This window comes from Aotus nancymaae, unplaced genomic scaffold, assembly GCF_030222135.1.
Source record: "Aotus nancymaae isolate 86718 unplaced genomic scaffold, 86718_ANA_hifiasm-v0.15.2.pri h1tg000059l, whole genome shotgun sequence".
Classification (NCBI taxonomy): Eukaryota; Metazoa; Chordata; class Mammalia; order Primates; family Aotidae; genus Aotus; species Aotus nancymaae.
This window is the reverse complement of record NW_026988473.1, coordinates 40,362,656-40,387,989: the sequence shown is the minus strand read 5'-3', so window position 1 is coordinate 40,387,989 and position 25,334 is coordinate 40,362,656. Positions and strand designations below refer to the sequence as shown.

At 44.2% G+C, this 25,334-nt stretch overlaps 1 protein-coding gene across 4 annotated transcripts in view; it reads left to right on the top strand.

Annotated features, from left to right (window-relative positions):
• Nucleotides 1–25,334, top strand: part of NAV2 (neuron navigator 2) — a 769,613-nt gene that overhangs the window by 721,381 nt on the left and 22,898 nt on the right. For all 4 annotated transcript variants that reach the window (XM_012456498.2, XM_012456497.2, XM_012456499.2 and 1 more), the window contains 9 exons: nucleotides 5,080–5,163; nucleotides 5,556–5,667; nucleotides 7,645–7,790; nucleotides 10,503–10,675; nucleotides 17,982–18,135; nucleotides 18,875–19,037; nucleotides 19,766–19,866; nucleotides 21,991–22,086; nucleotides 24,293–24,461. In XM_012456498.2, the coding sequence (XP_012311921.2) occupies nucleotides 5,080–5,163; nucleotides 5,556–5,667; nucleotides 7,645–7,790; nucleotides 10,503–10,675; nucleotides 17,982–18,135; nucleotides 18,875–19,037; nucleotides 19,766–19,866; nucleotides 21,991–22,086; nucleotides 24,293–24,461 (1,198 nt within the window). The remainder of the gene's footprint in view (nucleotides 1–5,079; nucleotides 5,164–5,555; nucleotides 5,668–7,644; nucleotides 7,791–10,502; nucleotides 10,676–17,981; nucleotides 18,136–18,874; nucleotides 19,038–19,765; nucleotides 19,867–21,990; nucleotides 22,087–24,292; nucleotides 24,462–25,334) is intronic.

The following is a 25,334-nucleotide window of genomic DNA, read 5'->3' as shown; positions in this document are numbered from 1 at the left end:
GTCCTCCTGTGCTGAACAAACAGAAGTAGCACATCGTAAAGAAAAAGTCACAGGCTTTGGCATCATGGGTGTGAATGTCAGTTTGGATACTTACTGGCTCTGTGACTTTGGGTAAGTTCTTGAATCTCAGCCTGCATGTGCTCACCTATGTAACGAGGGTGATAGTGTTTACCTCTCAGTATTGGCCCATGGTCTATGTTTGCAATATATGAAGTGCTTATTAAAATGTTAATTTATCTTCCTCTTTCTGAAAATTTTGATTTTAAGGGAGAAAAATCAAAAGCAAAAAGGAAAGAAGGGGGAAGAAAAGAAATGTAGGGCTTCCCAATATGTAGGTAGCTGCTCTGTCATTACAATACACATGATTATGTGTTCAGGAGATGTTGCCAATTCAACAATGGTTTGAGCACCAGCTGTTCCCTGGGCCCGTGGGTTCAGCAGCAGAGCAAGCACAGTGACTGATGTCTTAACATTCAGTTTCTGGGACAGCAGAGAGACAAAACAAACAATTTTGCTCTAACATGATAACTGTTAAGATAAAGGGAGGAGATGGTAGTGGGAATATCTAGGGGGAGCACCTCGCTTACTCTTGGTGAGGGATGAAAAAGGGGACAACTCATCAGATATTGAAAATAAGAAAATTTTTTTTAAAAAGGCAGGCAGGAAGGACTTCCTGGAGGAGGTGACATCTAATGGATGCTATGTAAGGGAGAATGCATAGGGAGGACAGCATTCTAACCAAAGAGAATAATTTGCACAAAGGTTAAGGAGAAAGATCTTGGTGTATTTCGAACTCTTAGTAGGTTGATGTAATTAGTATCTGTGGCTTAGATGTGTAGGAGACGTAAGGGTGGAGAGAAGACAAGTAGGGAGGAAGAAGGCATCGAAGAAAGGCAAGGGGTCAGATCATAGTGTCTGAGCTGTTGGAGTGAGCATCCGGGCTTCCTCCTGAAGTTAGTAGAGACCTCTCAGTGAGTTTTAAGTAAGCAGTGGATGGCCTGGTTTGCACTTTGGATAGAAGATCAGAGTAGAGGCAGAGGTCCCTCATCCCCCATCCCCATCAGCCCTGTCTGTATAGGAGCCCTGCTGCAGAGCTGTGACCAGGTGAAGGCTGAAGCTCAGCAGACAGAGCCTGAGGCATCAAGAGGTACTGAGATGCCTCTGAGGCAAGGCTTGCTGCCCAGGAGTTCACCACCCAGGCTGAGCCCATTGATAAATGTGTTCAAACCACATAGAAAGCAACCTGCATGACCTCAGCATGTCATTAAAATGGAAACCAACTTCAAAATGCTGCCTTCCTTTCACTAGACAACTGAGTCAGTCCTCCACATTAGTCATTTCCCTGGAGTTTTTGCCATGGTATTCCAAGCTTGAGCCTTAGTTTACTCAAGGGAACCATTTATCTCTAAGGTCGGCATACGAAGTACCTAGTACAGTGCTTGACCTTAGCTATGAGCTCAGTAACTGCTTGTTGCCCCCATTAATATGTAGTCTCCTAAGTTCTCTTTCTTTTCTGGAAATCATGATTTTAAAAAAAAAAAACTTTAACATAGGACACCACAATGTGTTTTGTAATCTTTTATCTTCTTTACCTCTTCTACCACCACTAATGCTATCAAAAGAACTTTAAAATCTGACATGAGAACTTAATTCTGAGGTGTAGGTCCTATTCAGAAAAACAGTGTTCTATAGGTAGGTTCTATTCCATGGGCAGATTCTTCATCTGGATAATCAAATGTGTAGATTTGAATCCAGAACAAACTCTAGACCCAGCAAGTCAGGGTCTTCTGGGTGTAATCCAGACGTGTGGTTTGACAGCAAACCCTTGTCAAACCACAGTGATTCTGAGCTACTCTCCTGTTAAGAGTTACAGATGCCAATTGTTACCTTTACAAGTCAACAAATAGTCGTTAACTTACTGTCTAGTGACCTTGGGTTAATTGCTCCAGTGACCTTGTGCTGCCATTTGAGCCTCACCTTGGGCCATTTGGAACTCTGCTCTGTTCTAGAAGAGTCAGAGTGAGATCCCTTATATTATTCCAGAAGAGTGTTTTGTTCCTCATAAAAGGCAGTGAATCCAGTATTGTTTGAAAGTAAATATTTAGTCTTGCCGCACACCACTGGAAGGGCGAACGTGTTTTATTGTCTGCCATCTTTCTGGCAAACCAAGCTGTGTTTGTTTTTCCAGGACAAACTACTCAAAGCCACCTTCTCTGAGTGTTTTTATACCACTTGTGTTTGTTTTCCCTGGGAATGTGAGCATGGCGCTTGATGAGTAGGCTGTTGTGTGGCTCTGAAGCAGGCTTGGAACGGCCTCCGCAGCCTGTATTTTCATAGTTGGGCTAATGACACAAAGGCCCTTTTGCTTACCAGAAAAATGGGATCCTCTGGATCTCCAGAGCAAATATGGTTTCTTTTTAAGCTTGCAAAAACACCTTCTCAATAGCCGTCTGCATGGGGTTAGGTTTTTGTTTTTATTTTTAATTGAATAGAAAATAGGAATGTACATAACTGGAATCATGGGTGACAATCAAATGCAGAGCTGAAATCAATGGAAATCCAATCATTTACATTTAACTTTTTCATTCCTTTGCACTACAGGGATAGCAAATGTTCTTTTAGACATCCAGGCCCTGGCCTGTTTCCTTTGTCAATTATGTAACTATATTGAATTGACTGGCTTTAGTTTTGCCATACTCTCCAGGGCAAACTAAAGCATATCTCTTGATTTTAAAATTCAGGGCCACTGTCTCCATTTTTAATAGAGAGAGGAAGTGCAATCAGAGAGAAACTGACTATTCCACTTAACATTTCTACTGCAGGGCCGGGCGCAGTGGCTCACGCCTGTAATCCCAGCACTTTGGGAGGCCGAGGCGGGTGGATCATGAGGTCAAGAGATCGAGACCATCCTGGTCAACATGGTGAAACCCCATCTCTACTAAAAATACAAAAAATTAACTGGGCATTGTGGCGCGTGCCTGTAATCCCAGCTACTCAGGAGGCTGAGGCAGGAGAATTGCCTGAACCCAGGAGGCGGAGGTTGTGGTGAGCCGAGATCGCGCCATTGCACTCCAGCCTGGGTAACAAGAGCGAAACTCCATCTCAAAAAAAAAAAACATTTCTACTGCAAGTAGAAATGCTCCCTGCCAGCGGTTGATTCTAGAGATGTCGTAGCCTCCACCATCCCTGTTTGATGAAGTCTAAAACAGGCCTCTCTTCACCCCTCACATCTCTCCTTACATTGAAATGTCACTGCGCCTCCTCACAGCGCACAGCCAAAGCTTCTTCCCATCCCCCCACCCCCTCACCCCGCTTATCCAGCGTTCATTCCTCACTGTGTGCGTCAGTCATCTCTTCCTCTCAAATTTTACAGCATGATGAAATCTTACCTCTCCCAAGATCCTCCCATGCATCCTCTGCCCCCTCATCCGTCTTGTAGCTCACTGTGTTTCTACTCCCATCCCTACACCTGTGTTCTCAGGTACTCTCACTCCTCTCATAGTTTCTCTTGTCACTTTATCATTCCCAAACCCCTTTCTTCCCCCACAGGTGTCCATGCATTCCTGTGTTTTGCAGTTCCTGAACTGTTCATAGACCATTTTCACCAGTTTTGTTTCATTTAGCACTGAAAATAACCCTGGTAGGAAAATAGATATTGGTACAATTTCATAGATGAAGCTGAGGCCAGTAGGATTAGGTGATTTGCTCAGTGTTATGGGCAATCAAAAGGAACTACAGGGAGAGCTGAAGACCTCTAACTCTGAATCCTGTTCCCTTCCCCTGTGCTACACTGCCTCCTGCATCTAAGTGTTTTTCTTCTCAATCCTTTAATCACTCATCCAACATACATGATCGAGTGGCTGTTTTTGTACCAGCAGTGTGGATACGGTGAGGAGCAAGATAGACATGGTGTCAGCCCTCATCAAGTGCATAGTCTGGTGATCTGTCTTGTCTGCTGCCCAAATGCCTCTCACTCTTGGACATGCCATTATTCCATTTATACAAGTAGAGATTGGAGGTTAGAAGATCCTAGCTCCCAAATAGATTCTTCAGTCTATTGCTGGAAATTCCTTAGCATGACTCTTTGAAAAAGCACCCATTCTTTATTCTTGGTTTTAATAACACTACCAGGATTCTCATTCAGTCAACTAATGTATCACCTACTACTCTGTGTTGCAGGTGAAAGTTTAGTGTTGGGACACAAAGTTACCTCTTACCCTTGAAAACAGTTGTAGAGAAAGTGGCAGTCATGAAAATGCACATTTCCCAAGTCTTAGATATACACTCTTTCTTTTTTTGTAGTTTAACATCCCTGAAAATTGGATGCTATTTTACTTATAACTCGAAGCATTTTTAGAAATTCTTAGAAATATAAAATAATGGTACATCTTACGTCATACTCTAACAGAAGTGTATAAAAGTACGTGAAAGCCTGTGGGAAGGTGGTGACTCCCTGGAGGAACTGGGAAACCTTTCTCCGAGGAGGTAGCAGATGGGCCTTTCAGTGGCTTTTTATTAACCAGGATTATCACAAGCGAACTGTGCCAACCATTTTGTTTTTTCATTCTACTAACATGCTTAATATGAGCCTCTGCTGTGAGCTTAGCACTTGGTGAACAGAAGATCATCCTGCACTGTAGTAAAGAAGACAGACATACACGAACAGTTATAAGACTGCATGTATTTTTAACTGTGATATCTCAAAGTGTAGTCAGAAGTACAGTTTGCTTATGAGAGTGCATATGAGCGTGTCGTGAAGGTATGAGCTGAGAGTGCTTTTAGACAGGGAAAAAATATTAGGCAAGGAATGGGAGAAAGGTGTGAGAGGAAGAGCATTTCAGGTAGAGGGGAAAAGATTTTTGCAAAGGTCCCAAGGTGAGAAGGAGCACTGGGTGTTTGAGCAAGTGAAAGACTGGAGTGACCAGATCCCAAAGAGGGTAGGGAGTGGGATTCAAGAGGAGGCTGAAGGAGTAGCCTAGATCAAGTGGACCCACAGGATTTCCATCGTTCAGAGCCAGCACCTTCTAAGCACTCTTGCCTTGTAAGGTAATATAACTGAGGCTGTGTCTTCCCCTCCAGGCTCACCTTGTGGCAGCCTTTGAACAGAGTCTTGGTAACATGACAATCAGGCTCCAGAGTCTGACCATGACAGCTGAGCAGAAGGTAAGGCAGAAAGGGTACTTTTACACCACTACCACCACTGCCACCACCCCCTTGGAGACAACAACAGACCTGAAAATTCTGTTCTTTCATTTCAGATCATTGTATTTCATTTCAGATCATTGTGCCGATGTTAATGTACTTCTTGAACTGTTAAAGTTTAATTGTAAGGAGTCCAGTCTGTTGAGTGAAAATATGACAGGTTGAGTGATAATGGCATCAATGATAGATCTTGTAGTTATAACCCTACTCTTATGTGTTTGTTCATGCCCCTTGATCCATCTGAAAGGTTTGGTTCAGCTACTTCATTCACTCCCCTCCTCTGTAAGTTATAGTTCAGTTGAACTCTGTACAAAATGATTTAAGGCTGACAAATAATTCTTTCTGTTCCCCAGGATTCAGAACTGAATGAGTTAAGAAAAACCATTGAGCTGCTAAAGAAACAGAACGCAGCTGCCCAGGCTGCCATTAATGGAGTAATTAACACACCTGAGCTCAACTGCAAAGGTAAAGTGAGGGAAACTGCCTTTAGCCAGAAGACCTACCTGCCCTTAGGAGCCCTCCCCTGCCATCATATGATGCAACCTCCCTGCTAGAGGACAGGTGTCTACATAATTCAGCTCCATGTCAGGTGGGCAGGGCCTGGAAGGCAAACACCTTAATCGAGTCACTTCTGGCCTCCATGAAGATGGCTATGGTAGTTCATCCTCTTCTCTGATATATCTGAAAAATGGAAGAAAACGTGTTTCTATTGCCAGAACGTTAAAGTGTTTTACAACCCTTCATTTCACTAGCACTCTGATATTTACGTGCTGATATGTGGGATAAGCTGAACTGAGTTCCTTCCTTATTTGTCCAGGAAAACATTTCTTTTCTTTTCTTTTCTTTTTTCTGAGACAGCGTCTTGCTTTGTCACCCAGGCTGGAGTGCAGCGGTGCAATCTTGGCTCACTGCAACCTCCGCTTCCAGGGTTAAAGCAATTCTCCTGCCTCAGCCTCCCAAGTAGCTGAGATTACAGGCATGCACCATCACACCTGGCTAATTTATGTATTCTTAGTGGAGACAAGGTTTCGCCATGTTGGCCAGGCTGGTCTTGAACTCCTGGTCTTAAGTGATCCACCCACCCCAGCCTCCCAAAGTGCTGGGATTACAGGCATGAGCCACTGCATCCAGCCCAGGAAAATATTTCTAAGTAAATTACTTTATCCTTGTGTATCTTGGGGTAATGTAGGAGTGCAGGTGAGTTAGCTCTCATAATAATAATATTAACAGTGTAGCAATCATAGTAGTAATATGGATAGCTAGCATTTATGGAACACTTACTGTGTTCTAAGTGCAGTGCTAAGTGTTTCAGTGTTTTAATTATTTGGTTTTCTTTCTACAATAATCTTGTGAGTGTGATTCTGTTCTTTTCTCATTGTACTGATGAGGACACTAGGGTTCATAGATGAGAGTCATTTTCTTTTTTTTTTGAGATGGAGTCTCACTGTGTCGCCCAGGCTGGAGTGTAATGGCACAATCTCGACTCACTGCAACCTCCACCTCCCACGTTCCAGTGATTCTCCTGCCTCAGCCTCCTGAGTAGCTGGGACTGCAGGCGCACACCACCATGCCTGGCTAGTTTTTGTATTTTTAGTAGAAACAGTGTTTCACCATGTTGGCCAGACTGGTCTAAACTCCTCAAGTGATCTGCCTACCTTGGCCTCCCAAAGTGCTGGGATTACAGACGTGAGCCACTACACCCAGCCAATAGTCACTTTTTAAGGTCAGGGATTAGGGAGAAACTGAAGTGGGGCTAGAACCTGATGAATCAGTCTGATCCTCCAATCAGTGTTCTCAAAGATCAGCCTTTAGGTGTAGTTCTGTTCTAATGAGGAAAACTATCTGCACACTTTATGTCAAATATCACACATTTTCCATATCAGTGTTCTTTCATCTATTGGGCCTCCTGAAAAAGTGATGATAGCTTTGAAATGGGAAGGATTTGCAAAAGAGTTGGCTGGATGGAGTGAAGGGAAAAGAACATCCAGGTAGAGGGATAGCACATGGAAAGGCCCTAGATGAGGCAGGCATATCACTTCCAAAGGTCTGCAAGAAGGCCACTGTGGCAGGTGCCTGGTGAGCAGGACAGGAAGGGGGCTAACAATGAAGGTGGCGACTGCTGCGATTCACAAGCAGATTTCCGCACCTATCTGAAGCTTAACCGCTGGTGTTGGGGAAATTCTCCCTACACCTCCCTTGACTTCTGTTGTGTAAAGTGGGGAGAGATAGACCTCATTTAATTGACCAAAGAGGGCAATGCACCCACCTATTCAAGAAGAAACAGCTGCAGGAAACAGAGGTGATGTCTAAGTGGAACACACTACTAGTGGAACACAGTCTAGTAGTCCACGGGTGGGTGGGTTTTGCTTAAGTGGCAAAATCCTGAGATAAAGAACAGGGCTCAGGTTGACAGGCACTGATACACGCTGCCTTGGTCTCTAGGAAATGGCACTGCCCAGTCTGCAGACCTCCGCATCCGCAGGCAGCACTCCTCAGACAGCGTCTCCAGCATCAACAGCGCCACCAGCCACTCCAGCGTGGGCAGCAACATAGAGAGTGACTCAAAGAAGAAGAAGAGGAAGAACTGGGTGAGTGCACACCCAGACGCTTTCCTGGGAACTCACAGACAGAGTCAGTTGCAGAACTGGCTGGTGCATCCCCCCAGATGAAGCCCAGCCCAGCTACTATGTGTGGAATATAGCCCTTTGGGAGTAGATCCCAGGAAATGGTTTGTGGATAGATTTTTACTAAAATCAATATGGTGCTCAGCAAAACACTAGAATCTATAACATCCCTACCACCTTGTATTTTTTTCTCTTTCATGAGACTTTTCATAAAGTACTCATCTTTCATTTCATATATGTGTCATTTCTTCCTCATTATGTGTTGGCCACAAAGTTTCAGGTACTAGAGCAAAGTTATTCTTAAGTGGTTTCTTCTTAGTTAGATCCAAAATATTTTTTTGAGCATATCGCTAGTTGTCCCATCTTTAGCCATAATCGTTATCTATTTATTTACATAATTGCTTAGGATAGCATCAAAGCAACCCTCTCTTTGAAAACTTTTTGACCACGTCCTATAAATAAAAGTTACCTAATATCAATGTTAGAAGTTAGCAAATAGTTCTAAACTGAGGCTTGTACCTCAAATAGCAAGTTTAATAGAATCGGTCTCCATTGCAGTGTTTCTTCATATATTCATAATCCCAAAGAGTTAATTGAATTGTGTGCGGTGGTGTTTTCTACTTTCCTAGAAAAATTCCACCCCTCACTCTCCATCCAGTTTTTTAGCTCTGCTTTCAAGGCTGCAGAGCTCTGAGATTTGCTATCCCTTGTCTTCAGTGCAGGAATATCCCAAGTTGAGCTGGAGTTGACCAGTGGCCTCTGGGCCCCATTTGTGCTGATGGCATCCTGTTTCACTAGTAGCTACAGTGTCCTCATTCATTCTGTACACTTCTCACTCATTTTGTGTTATCTTGGATGGGTGGCGAGGTCTAGTGATAGAGACGTTAGGGATTTAGTCATTTTGGTTGTCAATGACTTGTATTGGAAGCAAGCTAAAAAGCCAGTTTAGTGTGACCCTCTCATCATTCTGATTAAATTTTCTTTTTTAAGTTACTAATGGCTCTTAGTCAACTTATTTCTTATGACTAAACACAGATAGGATTAATTCATATTGCTGTCTCTAATATGCAATTGATAAACATGGCCTGCTTTGATTTTCAAAGTGACGAGAGATATTTTCTGTGAAAAATAGTGGCTATTCTATTTTCTTCAAGAAATAAAACTTGCATATGTTGCTTTAAGACAACTCCTGGTTATCAGTCAAATCAGGGAAGATGGATAATTGGCATCCTCAGCTAATCCCAAAGCTTAGCTCTGTCTGATCTTTGTAATCTCCTCTTCCACCTGGCTTTTCACCAGAGGTAGAGCCAAGGATTTCGGTTGATGGCTTGTGTCCCTAATCCATCTGTTTCCGTGACTACTCTCTGGAAATATGATCAGAAGTAGGAAATAGGAGATAAATGGGATCTAGATTTGCCCCAAAGCTGGACATGTAGTTTATTACGGATGCAACCTGTTGATGGGAGAAAAATCTCATCAATTTTTAGAATGGCCTGTTTTCTGAAGTTTTCCATGGCTAAGAAAACCCCTGGAATAAATTTTCACAAGGAAAAAAGACTTTAGAAAAGGGAAATTACTTTTAAAAGGCCTTTTGTCAAGATGAAACATTAGTTTTTGGCCAAGAAAAATGAGTGCTGATTATGACTTTCAGAGAGACATTGCACTTTAATTCTTTATGTTCCTGCAATAGGGGGAAAAAGAAGTTTCAGATTCATCCCATGATTTGGGGAAACTGTAACATTTCCCCATATAGTTAATAAATTTATTAGAAATAACCATTTTCTGAGTAGCAAGTGAGATGGCTAATACGCTACATATTAGATTATCTTATATACACAAATAGCAGAAACTCCTAAGTGGTTAGGCTAAGCAGGCATCCAGGGCAAGTGTAACAGTGAATCCAGAATTGCTCAAAAAAAGAAGACATCCTCTCCACCCTCCCCAAAAAACTAAGGCACAGAGAGGTGACTGACAAAAGAAAAGAAGAGAAGGAAAAACACAGGAAGGTGGGAGGCAGGGAAAAGCTGGAAGAACTGGAATTGTAGAAGACTCACCAGCCTGCTATTCCCTTCCTTTCAGAAAGGAGGACATGCCCCCAGTGCTTTTAAAGATTTATGCTCCTACTGGAAACCTCCCCTGTGTGTGTGTTTATTATTAGCCATGTTGTGTCTGAAAGTCCAAAACTTTCCCTGTCACTGGCTTTCTCTGTTAAAAAATTGTCTTTTTTCCTCCCCCTTCCCCATTTTTGCTTGCGTTTTCTCTGGCAGGTCAATGAGGTAAGCAAGACCAACTTTAATATCAGATACCAAGCTAACCCATCCATTCATATGACTAACCTCATCCGCATCCGTCACCATGTCTGAGCATCCTGCTTTGTTGCTGTGTAACTTCATCTTCCCAGCATCCATCTGCTGAGCCAGGCTCTGTCTTGCTGTTGGCATCTAGTCTTGAACCAAGAGTAGGCATGGAATGTTACCCACAGGTGCAGTCCCTCAGACTGGCAACACCAGATAACTTTTCTTCCCTTAATGCACTGATTCAAAAGAGCTCTTGGGAACCTTTTCCATTGGTGGGGGAAAACAGAGAATTAATCGCTTTTTTGTGTGCATGTCCCTGTTTTGCCAAGGCCTAAGCATTGGTTACCCGGCTGCAAGGCTGACAGTCTTGTATATTCAGTTACGCAGCTCCTTCAAGCAAGCTTTCGGGAAGAAGAAGTCCCCCAAATCTGCGTCCTCTCATTCAGACATTGAGGAGATGACGGATTCTTCTTTGCCTTCCTCACCAAAGTTACCACACAACGGGTCCACAGGTTCCACCCCACTGCTGAGGAATTCCCACTCCAACTCTCTGTAAGTCTGTCTGTCTAGTCAGATGACATCTTTGGCCCCAGAGAACCCTCTCCAATAGGAATATCTAGGAGACCTGTTATACTTTGCTTTAGTAGGACTGGGCATGTTCTTTCAATGCTTTAGGACTGGGAAAGCTGAAAGAGAAAGGAAACTTAGGTTTTTGTTCTGGTGGTATCAGTGTCCACAGCTAGCAGCTTGCTTCACTTCTCCTTGTTTCCATACCTTTACATGTCAGTTTGGGTAACCCTAGCCCTAAGAATTGAACAAGATAAATTTATATAAAGGAGTTTGCTTCCTGCAGCAGTAAGAAAGCCTGGCCCTCCCCAGTAGGGCTGAATTTCTTTTGAGACCATGGTATACCAGGTCGAGAATTAAAGAACTGGAGCACAAGTAGTCTTCAAGGAAAGTTATCAGCGAGATGAGATAGTGCCTGGGAGAAGAGGGAAGTCATGGCCAGGGTCAGAACAGCCACTGAGATAGGGTTAGAGAAAGAAGTTTGGTTGTATAAACTTCAGTTTCCTCACTAGTAAAAATGGGGTTCATTATATCTAACTTCACTGGATTCTTGGGAGGGCCAAGTTAAATACTATGCATGAAAGGCCTTTTCCTTCCTGTTCATCTTTCTTCATTCTCATTGGAGCAGGTCTGTGGAGCTGACTCTAAGTCCACTTAGTCAGCCAGCTCACTGAAGACAGAGTAAATGTCCTAAGGCCTTGCCTTAGCGGCTTACCAGATGGGTAGAGGGAGAACAGGCAAAATCAGCCTGTTCAGAGGCCAGGTCTTTGTAGCACACCAACTGCATGGAAGATGGGAAGTGGAAGAGAGGAAACAGAGGATAGTAGGGTTATGACTTTTAAGCAACCTCACCTGCTATTGAAACATGGCACTGTCAGGGTCTCCATTTTACTGAGTTCGATGATCAGTTCCTCTTTTCTTGGGGAGCACCCTAGTAAGAGGGTGGCTACAGGGATATGTACTTCCTGTTGTTACGGGTGAGGGTAAAACTCTGAACGGGGGAAGGAAGAAGAGCACTGAGGGACTGGGCTTTGGTGTGCCCCTGTGGTGCCCAGCCCAGTGCCCTGTTATTCTGAGTGAAGAACTAGACACATGACTGAGAGTCCTCTTTTATCTGCAGAGTGCCTAAGGAAGGAGTAAAGAACAAGTTGCCTGTGACTCTCACACATGCCATCATCCCAAAACATCCCAACTCAGTTGTCTCCTGACCAGGAGAAAAAGAAACTCATCATCTCTTCTTTATTTATTGAATTTTTTTATATAGCAACCTGTTTGAGCAGAGCACTATTCCAGATGTTCTAAAGAAACCAAAAAGATGTTAACTAAGCCAGGCACAGTTACGGATGCCTGTAATCCCAGCGCTTTGGGAGGCTAAGGAGGGAGGATTGCTTGAGGCCAAGAGTTGGCAACCAGCCTGGTCAACATAGTAAGACTCTGTCTCTACCAAAAAAAATGTTTTTATAATTAGTCAGGCATGGTGTCAAATATTTGCAGTCCCAGCTACTTGGGAGGTTGAGGTACGAGGGTCATTTGAACACAGGAATTTGAGGCTTCAGTGAGCTGTGATCACACTATACTCCAGTTTGGGTGACAGCGTGAGGCCATGTGTCTATTTAAAAAAAAAAAAAAAAAAAAGGCCAGGTGCGGTGGCTCACGCTTGTAATCCCAGCACTTTGGAGGCCATGGCAGGTGGATCATCTGAGGCCAGGAGTTCAAGATCAGCCTGACCAACATGGAGAAACCCCTAAAAATACAAAATTAGCCAGGCGTAGTGGCGTATGCCTATAATCCCAGCTACTCAGAAGGCTGAAGCAAGACAGTTGCTTGAACCCAGGAGGTGGAGGTTGCAGGGAGCTGAGATCACGCCATTGCACTTCACCTTGGGTAACAAGAGCAAACTCCATCTAAAAAAAAAAGAAAGGCCTTGTCCAGTGGCTCACGCCTATAATCCCAACACTTTGGGAGGCCAAGGTGGGTGCATCATGAGGTCAGGAGTTCAAGACCAGCCTGGCCAAGATGATGAAACCCCATCTCTACTAAAAATACAAAAATTAACCAGGGGCAGTGGTGGGTACCTGTAATCGCAGCTACTTGGGAGGCTGAGGCAGAGAATTGCTTGAACCCGGAAGGTAGAGGTTGCAATGAGCCGAGATCATGCCACTGCACTCCAGCCTGGGCGACAGAGTGAGACTTCGTCTCAAAAAAAAAAAAAAAGTTAAACAGATTCTCCACCTCTGAAAAGGGTAAAGACTAGTGGAGGCGTGACATAGTACAGTTCATTCTACTCCTGAACTTTCACTCCGAAGGCCCCATTCTCAGCTATAGTTACGATAGAGTACAAGACAAAGCTCCTACTCATAGACCCTGTATGCCAAGAGAGGAGATGAATGTTAAACAAATCCTGAATAAACTAGGAAATCGGAGAGTGCTAAGGGCTAATGCTGTGAATTAAAACAGTGCTGAGATACAGAGACCCTTGGCAGCAACTTTAGATGGGGTGGTCAGGAAACACCCCTCTGAGTAGGTGACATTTCAGCTGAGATCTGCATGCCAGGGGGAACCACCGGGTTAGTTTCAGTCAATAACATTAGCTGTTGTAACAAACTGAGCCCAATGCTCAGCAGCTTTGCATATGACTGTTTATTTCTTGCTCACTCCAAACCCAATACAGATAGTCCTAGTCAGCAGGTGGCCTGCCCTCTAGTGATGTAGGCACTGAGGCTCCCACCATCCACAGGGCCCAGTTCTCTGCTCAGTGCTCTGTGTCCAGCCAGTGGGCGTGGGGATGTCAGGAGTGCAAAGGAACCTGCAGAAGAGTTTTTAAGGACCAGGCCCAGAAGAGGCTTACATCACCTCTTCCCGCAGTCCACTGAGCAGGACTCAAAGCCATACCACCTGCAGGGGAAGAAGTAAAGGAGGAAATGGGCTTTGGTGAACACATAGCAGCCTCTGCCACCCCAGCCTCCCAATGAGCAGGGTAGTCTTCCTGACCCAAGAAATAAATAACACAAGGAGCCTAATGTGGAAACAGGTTTAATGTGTCTGAGAGAGAGAGGGATGGACAGCATGACTTCCCACATGTGCAAAGAGGCCACAGACATAGTCAGGGCCTAGAACATGCAAGGCTTTGAAGTGAATTTGCATGCAATTTCATGTATAATGGGTGGCTGTGGTGGACTTTGAAACAGAAATATGCGATAATCTGAATTTACAAAGATCAGTCTCTGTTCCATATGTAAGGAATATGGGGAAGGGAGATCACCTAGGAGATCTTAGCCACTCTGGCCCACTTGTTCTTTGAACATTCCAATCACACTCTCCACCTCAAAGCCCTTGCCCTTCCTGTGTCCTCTGCCTGGTATACTCTGCCATCAGACATTGATTTCCTTAGGTCTCTACTCAATGTGACCTAATGAATAAGGCCTTGCCCATTCACTTGTATAAACCAACATTCCACCACCAGCCAGCGCTCCCCATGGTCCCTTTGCCCCTGCTTCATTTTTTCCCCATTGCACATGTTGCCCCCTGACACCTGACATAGGTTTTCCTTGATTATTTGTTCTCTGTCCCCCACCCCCACCCCAGAGCTATAGTAGAAGCTCCTTGGAGGTAGGTGCTCTGTTGGTTTTGCAGGCACTCAAATATTTGGTGGAATGAATGACTGACTGATGACAGTGGTGAGTCCTGGATGGATTTAGGATATATTCTTGAAGAAAAGTTGGCAGCATATGGTGATGGGTCAGATGTGAGTGCAAGGGAAAGAGAAGAGCCATCCTTGGATATTCCTAGATTTACAATTTGAGTACCTGGGATGAGTGGGAGACAGATGGAGGCAGAGTGGGGAGTCGGAGCACTGCCTTGGTCACATTAAATTTGAGATGCCCAGCAGACATCCATATCCAGGTCGACCAGCCTGGACTTCCTAGAGATATAGATGTGGGAGACACAGACTCATTGGTGATGTCGAAAGCTGGATACCTGGAAGAGCTCTCCAAGGGGTTGAATGAAGATGAAGATGATGAGAGGGCAAGGACTGAGCTCTAGTACACTCTGATGTTTGAAGTTCAGAAAGAGGAGTTACAGCAGCTGGTCAGCAAGGTGGGAGGAAACCCAGGAGCAGAGAGGAGAATCTGTTGTGGGAGGGAATAGGAACGGGGCCAGATGCTGCTGGGCGGCCAAGTAAGATGAGCAGACAGAGGCGGTGATGCACTCAGCTGTGCAGGACCATGGCAGAACTATCCTCCAAGCTACTTTCCCCAGAGGAATCGGGCGAGGCTGACTCCTGGCTCCCCAGCCCTTTTCTTACATTCCACAGCATCCATGCACACTGGAAATGTTTGTTTTTCGTCCGTTTTCCAAAGGGTAGGCTGAGAGCAAATGCTTATTTCCAACCTTGAAAGGTTTGTAAGAATGTGCAAATCTAGATGTGAGAGGGAGTTCAAAGACAAAACCAAAGGCAGAGGAGTTGGACTTAGAAAATTCCCCACTCCGTGGGCGAAAGGAATGGTAGTTGTGGGAAGGCAACATTTTCCCACACTCGAGGCATTTTAAAATTAGGTATGCCACCAGCCCTGACTGTGGACAAGACAGCGGAAAAATGCTTGAATGACAGTTAAGGGACAGAGTAGGAAAAAACACACATCAGGTTGCTTCAGTAAGCAGTTCATGAAGTGGACAAGCATGTATTGAGCACCTAGTGAGTACAGTTCAGGAGCACAGGCTCTAGAGCTAAGCAGACCTGCCAGGTTTGATCCTGCCTCTATCATTTTTAAATAGTGCAGTCTTGGGCTCGTTCGTCTCCATGCCTCTGCCTCCCCATTTTAAAACTGGAGATAATTATAGTACCTCTTCATGGAGTGAGTAATGTACAAAGGAAATGGAATAATATACTTCACATGCCTAGCCCAGTTGTTTAGGTATTCCATAAACATTTGTTAGGTAACCATTATGTGTTTGTCAGTGTGATCAGACACCAGAAATGATGCAGAGAATAACCCTGGTCCCCGAGGAGCCAGCAGCCAAGCAGAGGGTTACATGTTAAGTGAAACGAAATTGTCAGCAATGTGGCATAAGTCTAGTCAGGGAAGGAACTAGGGGAGAAGATTCTGTCTTGGGCAGCAGGATTAGGAACTAAAGCTTAGTTAAGGCTGCCTTAAAAGAATGTGTTTTCGAGATCATCTCTGTTATAGGGCATCTCTCTCATGAGCCCTCACCATTGTGTGTTTCTGAGAGCTGGCTGATTCTCGAGGAGCATAGGGAGGACAAGGCCTTCTCAACACAGGCTGTCTTCGTTTCAGTTTGCTACTCATTGTAAAGTCATTGTATTGGCCAAGCTCTGCAAAATAACCCATGTGATACATTCCACAAAGTGAGTGCCAAAAAGGTATTTTCTCTCTTGCTGAGAGCTTTCTGGGAAAAAGATGCAGACCACGGTGAAGATGACTTGAGCAAAGTGCCTTGTCATGGAGTGCTGGCCAGATCAGTCTCCCACAGTGTGAACCAGAACAGACTGCTCTCTGTAGCGAATCTGAGCCTCCAAGATCCAGGTGGGGCATGCTTTGGCTAAGACGGGAGTATCACAGTGGAATTTTGTTCAGACTTGACACACCATTTAAACCAAGAAACCATCGTCTTCTCAAGATAGAACCAGTTTTTGCAAGCTCCTCCTGCAAACCTCCCAAACCAAAAAAAGAAAGAAAAGAAAAAGAGCATGGTTCTATCAGTTAACCTCACAAACCACAGGCTATTCAAAGTACAGAGAGCTGAGAAAGAAAGGAAGATGCAAATTCTAAAGACATTTCTCTCTCGCCCTTTTAGTCCCAAATCTATTGGCTTCAGTCTCTCAAAAGTGTGAAATGGAAATAATTAGATCATTTTCAGGAGTTCTTTGGATTTTTCAAGATTTTGAAGCTAAGAATCTTCCTTGGTGACTGGTAACTTTTAAAAACAGAAGGTGGTTTTACTATATCTCTCAAATCAAAACAGTTCATGTTCAGGTCAAGAAAAGAGCAACAGAAACATTTGGCTATTCAAGTGTTAAATTTTTCTTCAGTTTTGTCTGCCCCCAAAACACAATTTCATCTCTTTTAACAATTTTATAAATCATTTTCCTTTGGCAATTAAAATTTCCACACCCACACCCAGTTTTGCAGGTCAGGTTTTGTTTGGCCCCAGACCCATCTCTTGGCTCTTGGAGAGCAGACTCATGTGATCATTTATTTCTGCAGAGACCACATGCTCATCATCTCCTTCAGACATAATCGGCTTCAGCTTTGTAACTTTATGAACTTGAGAATCGGGGTATTTGGGGGTTGTTTTTCTGTCTTTAGTCCAAGAAATATCAAAGCTTTCTATTCTGGATCACCCAGTAACCCAGATCCTAAGATCTTGGAAACTCATAGAACTTTTTTTTTTTAAAGAAGACTATCTTTCTTAACATTGCAAGTCATCACAACTTTTATGATCTTCTACTTTGTGCTGACATGCCAGGTATTTGAAGAGCAAACCTAAGTAATTAAGTAAGGAGCCTAGCCTAGAAGAACCACCTCTTCAGATAGAGGAACTCAACAGTGTCCCATGGTGACCTTGATCCAGTGTGCAGCAGAGAAAGGAAGACAATCAGCCAGGCTGTTGCAGAGTTTGCAGATACAACCTTGGCTTGCATGTCACACCATTCCATCTCTAACTCCCAGAAGAGGTTTCTCTTCTTGCCATGAGTGTGTTAAGCAGTGTGGGGGCTGGGGAGCTAAAGAAGGTTGATCTCTCTAGACACTTCTAGGGAAGTGAGTTTTCAGAATGTGATCAGGAACAGATTAACTCCTTCCACGCATATCTTTAGGTTTCAACCCCATTTTGACAAATGAAAATCACCCCTCAGTTGTTTAACAAAGGAGTTTCTAATCTTTAAAACAGACGGCTGACCCTGCTTCTCTAAGTGGGTTTGGGACTCGAAGGCATGTGGTGTCAGGGAAGCGCAGCTGTGTACACACAGCCAGGGAGGAGGTTATCAGACTGGAAGGTTACTACTCCCTTTTGCCAGCTCCTGTTTATCCCTATATTATTGGAATTTTGCACACCAAAGCCATTCTGATTGCCAGAGCTTGGCAAAGAAAGAATGTAGAGAAGGAATAAAAGTTATTTTCAGGCGCTTTTGGTATTATCACCTCCAGGAAGCACCAGGCAGCTGATTATACTTAGTTACTGCTAAACAAACCTGATGATTGACATGGACCAGTGGTCAGTAGGGGACTAAAAGGAGCTGCTTTCATCAGTAACATTCCTCTTTCCCTAGGATTTCAGAATGCATGGATAGTGAAGCTGAGACTGTCATGCAGCTCCGAAATGAGTTGAGAGACAAGGAGATGAAGCTGACGGACATCCGCTTAGAAGCTCTCAGTTCTGCCCACCAGCTGGACCAGCTCCGGGAGGCCATGAACAGGATGCAGGTGAGAGCCCAGGAGCATGGGCTGAGTCCAGGGCTGTCTAGGAAGGAGCTCCCAGAGGCTGCTCTCCGCAAGCCCTGAGGGCTACATCAAAATCTGGTGGCAGCTCTCGCTTTCCCAGCCTCTGTCTCTTTTCAGTCCTTCCCACACATTGCTCAAAGACCAGTCTTTTGGAAGAATAAGAGTACCCGTGCCCTTCCTTTGCATAAGACTGGTGCCTGTGGCATGTGGTACAGTCTTCTTCACCTGGCCTTCGAGGCCTTCTGCGGGGTCCTTTCCACTGTTAATCCACACCCCCTGCCCCAGCTCCTCTTCCTAGAATCTACTCACCAGCCACATAGAGTCGCTGACTACCCCATGTGCCTCTGTTCGACTCATGGTGTAGAGGAGCTCATTAAAGGTTCTGGGAAGTCCTGCAGTAAAGAAGCCTGTAAAAGCCAGAGTTGCACAAACCTCTTAGATCATAAGACTCTTTTCCACTTAACCCTCAAGCAGCAGACTCTGGGAAGCATTTCAGAGGTCTTTTCAAAGGCCTGTTCTCTGAATGGATGGACCTCCCCCTCCCGCATGCCTTGTGTCTACAGCAGGGGCAGCAAACACTGCTGAATCTCTCTGAGGGTGTTGTTTGCCTTGGGTGGGAGACCAACCTGGTTCCTGCGGGAACTTTCAGATCCTTCCTTCAGAAAAATCTTGTTCATATTACTTCTGCCTACTAAGTAAGCTTCTCCATTACTCTTTGCAGAGTGAAATAGAGAAGCTGAAAGCTGAGAATGACCGGCTGAAGTCAGAGTCTCAAGGCAGTGGCTGCAGCCGGGCTCCTTCCCAAGTGTCCATCTCTGCCTCTCCGAGGCAGTCCATGGGCCTCTCTCAGCACAGCTTGAACCTCACTGAGTCAACCAGCCTGGGTGAGTGGCTCACAGGGTTTGGGGGCAGGACTGGACCTACAGCTGGCATCCTGATCTCTAAGCAAGAGCCCCAAAATAAGCAGATCAACAGATCAAATGGAGAGGCAACAGGCGTGTGTGCACTTGGGGTGTGTATGTGTCTGGGTGTGAGTCTGCTGCCAACATGAGCCCAGCTGTTAGACTGCTCTCATGCTTTGCTCCAGTGCCCCAAACTCTCCAAGCCCTGAGCTTGGATCCCTTGCCCACCATGCTAAGTTCTGTTTGATCCATTTTAAAAGGCTTACCTGCAAGCTGAATGCTGCACACAAACCCCATAGTAGCAGGTCCCAGTGCGGGCAATGGCTTGGTCTACAATCTTCCTGCCTTCAGGATGGATTCCAGGCTGGTGCAACCGTCAGCGAACATGATCTAGGTTTTCTCTGTAAGCATATCCAGGCTGATGCTTTTCTTTTTTACCCATGATGCTGCTGTTGCTGTTGTTTTGGTTGAGTCTCTCCCTCGCACTTCCATCCGGCAAGGTGCATCTTCAGCCTGCTGGTCCCTTGGTTGGTCCACCATTGGTTTCTGTGATTGCATTCTCCATTTTGCCCTCTCCTCTTCCCCTACCCCCCACCCCCTGCACCCGACACCTGTTTGTCCCGCTGCTGTGCCACCCAGCAGTGAGGGTGTCAGGAAGCTGGCTTTGCTGTCCCCACGTGCCTAAGGCTGTTGATGTTTTCCATTCGCAGACATGTTGCTGGATGACACTGGTGAATGCTCGGCTCGGAAGGAAGGAGGCAGGCATGTTAAGATAGTTGTCAGCTTTCAGGAGGAAATGAAGTGGAAGGAGGTTAGTTGGATCCCTTTCCCTGCTCTGCCTGTCCCTCTCCCAGGTAGAACTACCTAGCTTAGTGATCTAATCGTAAAACCTGTATCACCTCAGAGCCTACGGTGATTTGGAAATACTACTAACGCTTCTCTTAACTAACCATAATCCCTTGCAGCATTTTGACACAAGTAAAGTGTGTGAATGGCATTTCCCTTTCTTGTGTGTTTGAAAGTCTAATAAAGAGCACTAAAAATGGTCCCACATTTCACTTTCATGTAATTAACTAAATGCTAACATCCACCAGAAAGGGGTTTTCTGAATGTAATATGCTCCCAAAGCACTTCAGAGGCAGCTATGCACATTTAGCATGTAAGGTTCAGAAATAAGCTGTAACATGTAGCAGACCAAGAGCACCAGTTTTATCGGTCATCAGTCACTAAGAGTAGACAGCTTGGTACACCCAAGAGATGGAAGTGCCAAGCCCTGGGAGCATGCAGGTGGCTGAAGATAGAGCCGGTGGGCCGTCCTGACTCGCTAAGGCTGGGGAATCTTTTGAGTTTTCCTAGAATGATTTCTGTTTACTTCCAAAGTCTGAGAACTTCCAGAGTCTACACCACTGCCAGAGACTATTTTCGGGTGGGGGCTAGAGTTGACATTGACAGTTGAATTTTACTGAGCAATTAAAACCCAGTGATGTTTTGAATGACTATCTCTCGAATAAATGGAAAAAGACCTCATGAGTCACCATTTCAAGTTCCCTTGGGTTTTTTGTTTGTTGTTTCTTAGTATTTCTAGCTAACATGCTATTGTAGTTTCAGACAGCTAGGGAACCCACAGAACAAAGCGTCTGTAGCCAGACCTTTCGTAGCTGGGGGATTCCACTTTGTGGCTGGCTTGCTAGCCTCACTATAGGGGGTAAGCCCAGGATTTTGGCACTTCCATTAGTGTCATCTAGCCTTGAAATATTCGATAAACAGCTCTATTTTCAAAACATAGCTAGTAGAGTGATGGACTCTCAGGAAACTCATTCTTACAGTAAATGCAGGTTATGCCTTGTGGACTATTCTAGTGATCATCAATATGAACTGATAGAGCATACATTTTATAAAAGTTAACAAGTCACCTTCAGAAGTTATATTATTCTGGATCACTACAGCATCCGTTAGGTTAGTTGACCAGAGGTTGTTATCCTTATTATACAATTGAGAAACCTAAGACCCCAAGCATTACTTATTTGAGGTCAGGGGCAAGTGGTGGGGTTAGATCATGTAACTGCAAGATTGGTGCTCTTTTCTCTGCTGATTTTGCTTAGCTACCATGTGTCACCCTCCCACCCACTCTCCTGACTCTACATCCTTATGAGCATGTGAGGTATTTAAAACTCAATAGAATGGCATGTTCTATCAGCTTTTATCAGTGTGACATGATTAGCTGCCACTATGCATAGCCCTGTGAACAGAGATGCAAAAAGAATTAGGAAAAGATTGTTTTGAGAGTATTCTTCCCAGAGTTTTACAAGTTTTCTGAGTTGTACATGTTTTAAGTTTTAACAAGAAGAAAAACAGTAAATGTTATTTAAAAACAAGAAAGAAGAAAGTATCACATTCTGTCCTGATAGTGTTTAAGATCTAGTAAGGAGATAAACTTGATATGCAAAAATAAGACAGAAATACCTAAAACTAAATGTAAGTAAGTGCAGAATATATCATTATATAAGTTATGTGCAGAATCGCTGAAGCAATTTAAGCTCTGAGCCTGATGGGGTTAATCACTGAAGGCTTCCTGGAAGAGGTGAGTTTGTAAGCAAGGTTTGAAAAGAGAGAGGTGGCAGACAGGTGTGGAGAGAGTTCCAGACAAGGAATATGTGATTTATGCACTGTCTGACACATTTACATAGCAAAAGGTTCCATATTCCAGAGAGGAAATCCTCTCTTCCTGACTCTTGGACTGCTGTTTTAACAGTAAAGCAGGGAAAGGTATTAAGACTATTACTTCCACCTAAGTTATACCTGGTATTAATACAAATAGGACTTTTATTCCCCTCTCAAATCATTGGCGGAGTTCTAAGGCAGCCTGAGCCCTCTAATAAACTGAGTCAGAAAAGACCCACCTGTTTTTCACCTGTGTACATTTCCTTACCCTTAGGATTCCAGACCACACCTCTTTCTTATTGGCTGCATTGGAGTTAGTGGCAAGACGAAGTGGGATGTGCTCGATGGGGTGGTTAGACGGCTGTTCAAAGTAAGTGTTTCAAGATGGCGGCTACAGCAAAATACCGAACATGGGCAGCTGGGCCTGGGGAGGCAGAGAAGGGTTGATGTCCCGAGCTTGGCCATTTCTCAGACCTGTCCCCTTCTCTACATCTTTATGTTGCTGAAACTTGTTCCCTGGCCCTCAAGGGGATGGAAGGATGATGGTAAGTACACACTGGTGAGCAGCCAAATTCTTTCCATCTGCCCTTTGCAGTGGTGGGCCAGCTAGTGAGAGTTATTTGAGTAACTCTTTGATCCTCTCACAGAGAACTTCTGATGTACAACTCTCTTTTCACCTTAGAGTTGTGTCCTATGACATAATGTTTTGGAGTATGTAATCTGTGGCTAGGGCTTAGGCGTCAGATTTCTATCCTTCATTTTGGGGGATTTGATCTGACTTGCCCGGTATCCTGTGCCAACACTTCAGAGTCTCTGATTTGTGTTACAAGTGACATTAATTTCTGATTGATGACCAGGCTCATGGATGTTGCCATACCTATTTCTCTCTTCTTTCTAATCACATCATTAGATTGAGTGTTTGCCACAGGATAAATAACTAATGAGTACCAAGGTGAACCTTGAAACACAAGGTGATTTGAAAGAAGCTTTTGGTACATTTTTTCTATGGTCCTGAAGTATGTAAACAACTATAAATGCTCATTAATTGTATTTCCTGAGTAGTAGTAATAGCCCACGTTTTCTTTTTTTCTTTTTTTGAGACAGAGTCTTGCTCTGTCACCCAGGCTAGAGTACAGTGGCAGGACCTCAGCTCACTACAACCTCCGCCTCCCAGGTTCAAGCAATTCTCCTGCCTCAGCCTCCTGAATAGCTGGGATTACAGGCACCTGCCACTGCGCCTGGATAATTTTTGTATTATTAGTAGAGACAGGGTTTCACTGTCTTAGCCAGGCTGATCTCGAACTCCTGACCTCATGATCCACCCGCCTCAGCCTCCCAAAGTGCTGGGATTACAGGCATGAGCCACCAAGCCTGGTCAATAGCCCACATTTTTTATACCAGAGACTATGCAAAGTCCCTTATTTCCCCATTTAAAGATGAAGAAAGTGAGGCTCAGGTTAGGTACTTGTTCAAGGTCATGAATGTAGAATTAGACCGCATTGATCTAGTTTAGGTGGTCTGACTTCAAAACCACTTAACTATTAGGTTGGTGCAAAAGTAATTACAGTTTTTGCCATTAAAACCCAGTGATGCTTTGAATGACTATCTCTTGAATAAATGGGTCACCTCATGAGTCATTTAAAGTAATGGCAAAAAAACCGCAATTACTTTTGCACCAACCTAATAGTACACTGTAGTTTCTTTCTAACAGCTAGATCCAGGTAGCCTCATACAGAGAAAATTCTGTGTTTTGACTGGAGACTCTTCCCCATCCTGGCAAGCCAGACTGTAGAAATGAGACCAGAAAAGACATATGAATACTTTACACTAGACCAATTCTCCTAACTAGGCCAAAAACTTAATCTCTGCTGTTGGGCAGTTGGGACATTTTTGGATTAGAATAGCAGTTTGGGCTGAAAAGAGGCACACTGGCATCATAGGAAGTGAGGAAATGAGACCATTCAAGGCCTGTTGCTGGGATTCCACCTAAGTCGTCGTGCAGTCACCTCCTGGTACATGAACCTTAGTTCTACATTTACTAACCTAAAACCTTTTGTTCACTCAACCAAGAGGTAACACTTTCCAAATTAAACACACATTTTCCTTCTTAAAGATCAAGAGCTGATTTTTTTCCAGCAGCCTGCATTTTAATCTCTTTGTATGATCTTTGAGCCAAAAGAAGGGGATGGAAGAGAGATTTCCTGTCAAAATTACTTTTTCGTGAATTTTCCAACACCATTCACAGGCCCTGATGTCTTCAAGCCTTCAGCGGAACTTAGGAAAAGCAGCCTAGCTTTTCCGTGCTTGGTTCATCCAGACTAAACGTTCACAATCTTGTTAGGGGTTTTGTGTTTTTTTTCCATTCCTAACCAAATAAATCTGTATTTTAAGAGGCCTGTGGTACTAGGGCATTATCCCCATAGAAAATCAGTTCTCCCCCTCATCCCACAGCTCAGTTTCAACTCAGACATCTGAGAAAGAAGAGAAGATGATCATAAATCACCCAATGAAAACATGAGTCATGGGCAGATTTTAGCCACATCTTTGATGAGGTCTTTATTTTTTATTTTTTCCAGGAATACATTATTCATGTCGACCCAGTGAGTCAGCTAGGGCTGAATTCAGACAGTGTTCTTGGCTACAGCATTGGAGAAATCAAGCGTAGCAACACTTCCGAAACACCGGAGCTGCTTCCTTGTGGCTATCTGGTTGGAGAGAACACAACCATCACGGTGACTGTCAAAGGTAATTGAGCTGGTTGCAGAGTTTCAGGAATTGCCATTTTCGTTTTGTGACTTGGCATAGGCACTTGTGGCCACAGTTTTGTTTGTGCATGTTTGCGGGCTGCTTTTCTCCCTTACACCACAGTTAGTCTTACCTATGCAAGTTGAACAGTCTTGCTTTTTCAACCACCTTAGGAAACAAAATAATTTTAGTTTACTGCTGCAGTTATCTAACAAAAGAACCCATTAGCCTTATGACACTGAGATGATGGAATCTTTATAACCCTGTTGAAATAGGGCTTTACTGATACTGATGAATTACTCTTGCCAGCAAGCTTTGGACACGGTCCCATTCTACAGATGGGAAAACCACGACTTGCTGTAGGCTACAGGAGTCACTCTAAGCATCCTGATGAAACTGCTGAAGCTCATGCCCACACAGGATGCTGCTAGAGCTTCCGGTTTCTCATTACCTAGCAATATTAAGCCCCAGGCCAGTGCATTCCTTGGAACTCTAGGCCCACAAAGTTCACTGTGGTTAAAAAAAAAAAAAGGCTTCATGGCCAAGCAATTCTGGGAAACTACATCATTATCCCCACTTGTGTTTCGGGGGAAAAGAGTGCACTGGTACATCAAAGGCTCTGTCATTCAGTGTCCTAACTCCTGCTGGTAAAAAGGCTGTTTAATCCAATCTGTCCCAAATTTATTTGGTTGTATAACCCCATCATTTCCTATATGTTATGGACCACCTGAATATAAACTTTCATCAGTACTGTACTAGGCTCAGTCTTTGTGCTGTTCCATTTCTTTCTTCCCTGAAAGGCACTGCTCCTGACCGCGGTTTTGCAGTCGTTTGATGCAAAGTGTATTTCCTGGATGGTAGAGTTTCCACAAG